General features: G+C 33.9%; 1 protein-coding gene across 1 annotated transcript; it reads right to left on the minus strand.

Annotated features, from left to right (window-relative positions):
* Positions 1-1799: 1799 nt before the first annotated feature.
* On the minus strand, positions 1800-5484 carry LOC130986731 (chaperone protein dnaJ 49-like). The gene is made up of 3 exons (XM_057910228.1): positions 5226-5484; positions 4046-5155; positions 1800-2108 (listed from the first exon to the last, which is right to left on the minus strand). Exon 2 carries the CDS (start codon positions 5147-5149, stop codon positions 4058-4060), a length of 1092 nt encoding a protein of 363 aa, XP_057766211.1. The 5' UTR covers positions 5150-5155; positions 5226-5484; the 3' UTR covers positions 1800-2108; positions 4046-4057.
* Positions 5485-7882: the final 2398 nt, after the last annotated feature.

Here is a 7882-nt window from a genome sequence, read left to right on the forward strand (position 1 = left end):
GGGACTCCGACACCTCTTTCGATTTTAGGCAACGGTGACTATTTATTGTATCCAACAATCACTTTTGTAGCGGTGCTGGGTTATTGTAGAAAAAGTGATTGTATTGTTGTTTATATTTTTAATTGATATGTCCCTCGTGTTTCCCACTGAAGAAATATACATAGAAACATTAAAAAAAAAAATTGAATATTGATATTGTTATGTATTTGGTACTCCAGTATTTTGTATGTGTAGTTTCGCACTAGAATTATTCAATTTCTAGTTTAGACTTGTTCCTAATGTGTGTTTATTGAAGTTGACATGTGTTCATTAAATATAGTGTTTTATTCATCAAAGTTTTAGCACAATAATTTTGCATGATTGGTTATTTATACGGAATCTACTACTCGCCAAGAGAAATGAAGTGTTTATATGGCTCGAGAATTTATGGTGGATTGAAGCATAGGATCTTTGATTCTGCATTGTAGACATTTTTCATCTAGGTTTAGGATCATTGAAAATTGTTCATCGAATAATTGTAATTATTCATTAAATATCATATTCATGAATAATATTATTTTATCGGCATAATATTTTCCATATTCATAATTGACTATTGTCCTTATTTGCATAAATATGATTATTATTTGGTACATCTTGAGCAATATTCGAATACGATATAATCATGAATAACATGGAACATGAAACATCTTCAACAATATTCTTGAATAAATAGTATTGACGAATTGGAAATCGAAGCGTTGACTTAATGAATATGTTTTGTTAATTTAATGAATAATTATATTAAATTGGTGAATAGCAAGGAACATGTTACAAAAATTGGCGAGTACGTGATGAATATTTTATAAATTTAGTTGAATAAATAAATGATTATGATGAATAAAACACATATTATTTCACGAATTTTAAATATTAATTTGAAGAATACAAAAACAAAAATAATACATCAACATATATAATAATTTAATTTAGCTTATTGTTCAGAACTTATTGTGTGATATTCATTACTGAATAGTATTTATTCAGAACTTATTCACAACTGAATAGTAGTTATTCGAAAGGTACACTAGATTATTCATAACTTAATCATTTAATGAATAATTATACGAGTACGTGCTGAATAAATAAATAATTATAACGAATACATAAATAAAAAATATAATGAATAATTTCAATTTTTTAGTGAATAGATAATACAAATATAATATTAATACAACATACAACAATTCATTACATGTCATATTAGTACAACCTGTTCAAAATAATTAGTAAATTTTTCATGTAGAGAAACAACGAATTAATTGAATATTAATATACTAAATAATAAACTAATATAAAATGGCGTTAATGATTTAAATTATTCTGGGAATATTAATATTCTGAACGAAAAATGAAGTTTCAATAATGTTTGTGGACTACGATTAATAGTGAATTTCAAAGAAGGAATATTCTGGGGATATGATTGTTCTATATGTAAACATGGATATGAAATAAATCTTCTAAAAATAAAAAAATTATCCTTTGCATATATATGGAAGAAACGGTTAGCCGCCTATTACATATTACTAATATAACCTTTGTGTAATTAAATTAAACCGAAAATTGGGATAATTTTGGGGCATCAGATCTTGCAAAATCGATGCTCCAGATTTCTTCTCTCTTATCCCCAATATTTAGTTTCTCTATTGATCCCTTCCCTATATACATATACTATATATATATATATATATTTTTTTTACACCATATATTTGAATGCACATAAATTCTCATCTTTTGACCCAACTACAGAATCACATAACTTGCACGCAAAGAGACGAATCAGATTGCTAAACCATCTTTATATGTAAATGAATACACAGGCTCAAAGCAGGAATATAATAACAGGACTATACCAGGTAGCAAGAAAAAGGTAAATAGACATGGTAAAGTGAGATTAAAATGTCGAATGGGAAAAAATATATGGTGTTGGAGCATCCTTGATCCTCCTCTGCTATTCACGTATATAGGGAAGGCTTCATTTGAATCTCTATTTGCCACTGCAAACTTCTGATTTTCAGGTTCCGCTAATTAATCGTGAATACACGCAAATTAAACCGATTCTAGTTAATCTGCAAAAAGAGAAAGAAAAAAAATGAGATATAAAGATTTCAGGATGAGCAAAAATGAGTGTTTGGCAAAATAAGCTCTTAAACAACTTATAAGTCGTGGAAATAAGCTCAACAAACCTCAACAGCTTATAAGCTCCCAAAAAGATAAAGTTCTTCAATCCCATCTTATTTTTTAATTATCTTATAAGCAATAATCAATTTTAAAAAATAACCCTACTATGGTTTGTTATTTTCAATTTCACATCTCAATTTTCTCACTAATTAGGATTTTCTCCATCTTACTCATAATTCTCTCTAGCTTGCAAGCTTAACTATCTAAACACTTTGACAACTTATCAGAAATTGAAACATTTTATAAGTTATTTAAAAGAAGCTTAGCCAAAGACCCTCTTAATTCATGATTCTGGCCAGAAGTCAAATTATGACAGAATTATTCAATGCCACCAAAAAAGCACATCATTCAACTGATGCTGCATTATATGTACACAAACAAGTGTTACTGTTAATTGATTGATAGAGATCGAGAGACATGAGAATTGAATAAGATATAAGCAAAGGTCATCACTTCATCTATTTTGAAGAATTCGATTACCACACAAGAAAAGAGGGGAAAAGACTTCCATGAATTCAAGCATTTCCTATCGACTCAGTTCCTCTCTCCAATCTCTCTTTAGAATTATACACACACGCATATGGAAGACGGGCACAAACTCTTAAAAAACGCATGTTCTTTATGGTTGGCGACTGTGGTTCCTTTCTGTTTGGTTGGGGTGGGAGACCCAACACCAAAGTCAAATTGAAGTAATTCCCCGTCTAGAGCAATCTGCCCGTGTTTTTCCCCAATGAACAGGATTGTAGTTGGACTAAGTACAGACACCTTACTCAAGTTACAGCAATCAACTGTCATTTTACTGATAGGGATTCGAGTAAAGTTGCAAACTACATCCACAAATTTATTAGACCATGATGTTTTGATGTATTAGGCTATCAAATCATTGATACAATTTGTCATATGGAATATTGCATTCATGACTATTCATCAGTCTAACAGAGATCACAGAAGAAATTCTGTAATGGTTAACGTTTACAGAGATAAAACAAAAAAATCAAAACCGATATTCTTATATAACAGCCACATTGGACCTACTGAAACAGATAAAGCTGGGCCTTAGACAACAGGACCACCGAAACTGCTACTTATTTACTACACAAGTTCACTAAATGTATTAATCTAACAAGGGCTTGATTTCACACCCAACATCTAGTTCTGGCTAACGTGAACATAGGATAATTCAGAACTAAGAAGTAGTCTAATCACCGTAATGTTTGACGATCAAATGTTAGGAAAGCAGATTTAAGCTCAAATCAGACTGACAGGAATTAAGGACGTTACAACTAACATGCATGATTAACAAACTACTACTTCAAGAAGTATATAAATATAATCTTATATAGAAGTCGTATATATTTCAAGTACTTCCTACAGTAGTACGTGTTACACGTTGAACAATAACCGACTATTATACTAAGCAATTAAATTTGACTAGTAGTCTAGTACTTCCCAAGTTATACACGCTTGACAAAAACCATCAGATTTAGTTCTCAAGAAGACAAAAAGTTGCATTCTCTGCCACCATTCCTAGTCATTTTAATGGTAAATATACACCTAAAAGCAGTATCCTATAAGCCATGGAGAATATGGTCCGAAAAAACATGCATCTACTTGTCCCACTTCCAACAACAAAGCTGGTCATTCCCAAACAAATTGCAGCCTCATACATCTCAAAACTCCATCAGCACAAAAACATCAGCAACAGAAACAGAAAAAAGGTTAATTAACAGCAAAGTTAAATAGCATAGGGCATCCAACCATAAGAGCAAACGAAGCATGAAAAGACACTCGAATCAGTCACTGGCGAAATCATAAATAGACAAACCTTTTAATCATGTCACTGAGAAATAGCCTCAAAGCGCCTCAACGCATCACAATTTGGCGTCTCACGTCTGTAACCCCAATGAAGCTGCTGCCATTCAACCCTGCAGTTATGCACTAAGGTAGTGTGGTAGTCATCCTCAACCCGTTGCTCAATTGCAACGCGTTCGCGGCTATGGAGTGGATACTGCTGCTCGAATTTCCCAGAGTTGGCAAAATAGTTCACTCCCTTCGGTGTAGTGAACTTAACATCGTGGTAGTTAGTTCGAGAGAGGGAGTAAACCGGCTCTGAAGATGGCAAGAAGTTCACCAACAAGATCAGTATGACCGGCAGCAACTGCACCACAGTTCTCAACCAATTAGGGCCATGATCAACCCCAACTCCACCAGTTCTCACTCTAACCCCATTTCCAAACGTGAATCCACCGAAATTGGCAGTCGTTGCAGGATGCATTCCCCCAAAGAAGAAGTTCCTAAAAATCTCCTCTGCATCAACGTCCGCCTCATAAAACCCGTTGAACCCGCGCATCCCGTTACCACCTCCTCTGCCTCTCCTCTCGTAAACCGGCTCATCCGATCCCACAACGTCATATTTCTTGCGGCTCTCCTCGTTGCTCAAGCACTGGAACGCCTTCGAGACCATCTTGAACGCCTCCTCCGCGCCGGGAGCCGTGTTCTTATCGGGATGGACCTTCAAAGAAAGCTTCCTATATGCCTTCCGAACATCCTCACCCGTGCAATTCTTCTCCAACCCCAAAATCTCGTAGTAATCTTTCTTCCTCTTAATCTCTCTGACAACAGCCACCTGCTCCTCGTTGTAGGTAGCCGATGCGGCGGACGAAGACGACGTTGATCGCGCGGCGGCCGGAACCCTACGTCGGGGCCCGCTTTCTGATGGATCGGAGGGATTCTCGTCGGTGGGGGCATTAGGGTTCTTCTCTTCCGGCGGTGAAGAGCTGAGATTGGACAGGAATTGGTCGATTTGAATGGATGGGTCTAACCTACGGGCTTTGTTGAGGAATTTGAGGGCGCGATCTCTGTCGCCCGATTGAATTGAATTCTTGGCGATGTTCAGACACTTCAAGGCTTCATCTTTGTTCCCATCCATAATTTCCTGCAATAAACGGGGTGAGATTCTCAGCAGAGAGCAAACGTATGTGGCAAGAATCGGGAGGTGAACTTACAGCAGAAATTCAATTGGATTGGAATTAGGGAAGTTGTGCGATGAACACAGAGTCAGAGGGGTTTTGGTCTCTGCGAGGATCCACAATTCAGATGATCGATGAGTTAAAAGTCAGAGTATTTAACTTTAAACTGTATTTCAAGGGAAATACATAAATAGGAGTAATAAATTTCTATATACTAAAATCATAGCCATCTCTTTTCGTAATTGTATCAATTTATGTAATATATTCATTGCTTGCTCAAAAAAATTGTGCTCCCTCTTTCTCACAAAAACATAAACATTTGTAAGTAGCATGAATTTTAAGAAATGATTATTAGCGTGTAAATACACGAACTTTCAGCATTTTCTAATTTTTTCTTACGAATTTTATTTTTTGAATCTAAATATATGAACTTAGTGTTCTTCTGATTTTTCTCATAACAAACAATTCCGGTCAAATTAAAACTTTTTTATGCGTCTATGTGGCCTATTATTATTATTTAAGTGTCATATACATGTCAATATTTAATTTCTATATATATTTTTTGGGGTTAATTGCATATAAATTACTAAACTTTGAACAAATTCTCATTTTACATATGAACTTTGAAATCTTTATTAAAATGACTCGACTATTGATTTTTTCTCATTTTGCATATTTTCCCATTTTTCATCATGATGACATGGCATAAATATACTCGATTGCATGAATACGCTTGCGTGGCATAAATATGACCATTTGGAAAAACAGAACTGACGTTGTAATGTATAATTGAATGGAAATGACGTCATTTTAGGCCTAAAGTTTTGCCGAAAAATGGATAAAAATGCAAAATGAGAAGAAATTAATAGTTGAGTAATTTAATAAAGATTTTAAAATTCATGTGCAAAATGAGAATTTGTTAAAAGTTCAATAATTTATATGCAATTAACCCTAATTTTTTGTTTGACAAAAGATGAAATAAAATTAAAAGAGGTACCCTTCCCCACCCATTGCGTAAAACAACAAAAATCCTTTTAAAAGAACAAAGTCATATAATTCATCTCATTCTCTGCGTAGGCATCACAAATTCTTCAAAAAAAAAAGGTAAATTCATTATTCTATTAATTCTCGCTGACATCTCTACTAATCTCTGTCAATTCTCTCCACTCTCTAATTTATGTCTCTTATTGGGGGTAGAATCAGTCGAATCAGTCTTCGATAAACCCAGCCCGGTAGTGTTGTTCATGGTCCGAAGGCGTCAAAGTCGGCTGGAGTAATGACGAACAGGTTGTTCTTTAATCACCACTTATAACTATGATGGTCATTCCACGTCAGCAACTCTGGCGACCACGTTAGCATCAATTTGGAAAAAATAAAAATCATGGAAAAAATATCAGAAAAATACTAAATTCGTGTATTTAGATTCAAAAAATAAAATTTGTGGGAAAAACTAGAAAATGCTAAAAGTTCTTGTATTTACACGTAAATAACCCTTTAATAAATATTAGGTAAAATCGTATTGTAAGTGGAAAAGGGGTCTTACTTTATGAAAAATAGAGATGAAAAGTAAAGGGATTGTGGTGGGGTAGTGTACCAAAATAAAAACTTTCAAATTTTTATGAGATACCCTAAAATAACAAAATATTCATATTTTTGTGAGACAAAGAGAGTATAAATTAATTACTTTAGCTCCAACCTACCATCTATCCGTCCAGAAAGGAAATGTGTTAAAAATTGAGTAGTATATCTATCAAATCGTGGACAATTTTGGCAAATAAATATGCCTTAGAAATTACAAAATTACCATGAATATATCTAAAAATAACATGCCAAAATTATCAAGTAGAAGATTACAATAAAAAAATATGTAAAATTACATGTCCTTGACACACCCAATGATAAAAAAAAAATTACAAAAGACAAAAATATTTATTGTGGTTGTGGTGGAAGTTGCAATGGAGGGTCCATTTGACCCAACGTATATAAAAAAATTACTCTTTCGCTACCTTAGTCGCCCACTCTCTCTCTCTCTCTTCCTCTTCTCCTCTTGTTGTGGTTGTGGTGGAAGTTGCAATGGCGGCTAAGCTCAGGAGGGATGAGGAGGTGGTGCCAAAGAAGGGGTATAGCAACTCCACCTTCTACGCGAAAGGGTAGTGGAGATAGGGCGGCAGCTGGGCGGGGCCTCTCATTCCAACCGCCATCGCTTCCTCATTCCATCTCTTCTCCCCTTTTTTTTGGTCCAGATATACTAAAAGTATTTAACATAACTTTTTTTAGCATTATTTAACATAACTTTATTTCAATAGAAATAATCTATATCTATATAATCTATATAATACTAATAATAACTATTACGGATTGCCATTAATAGTAACTTCCGTTTTCATTTGTCCACCTTTCCGTTCTCGGAAATTAAGATTCTTGAATATTAAACAAATTTCCTTAGTTATTATTCATTAGATAAAGATTTAGAAGAATATGTAGATGTAAACGCATTTAATCTCTTTCGGCGGTTTATATCCATTAGAATTTAGAAGCAATTAGTTTATGTTTAATTACTTTCTATTTCATTTTTATCTAATATTGAATATAGAAAGTTGTCATCCCAAAAATTTGCCAAATATTATGCACAATAATAATGATGATTATATATAAATGGAAAAAGTATCAAATAAGCCTCTAACATGGTGGCC

Source organism: Salvia miltiorrhiza, chromosome 5, assembly GCF_028751815.1.
Source record: "Salvia miltiorrhiza cultivar Shanhuang (shh) chromosome 5, IMPLAD_Smil_shh, whole genome shotgun sequence".
NCBI lineage: Eukaryota > Viridiplantae > Streptophyta > Magnoliopsida > Lamiales > Lamiaceae > Salvia > Salvia miltiorrhiza.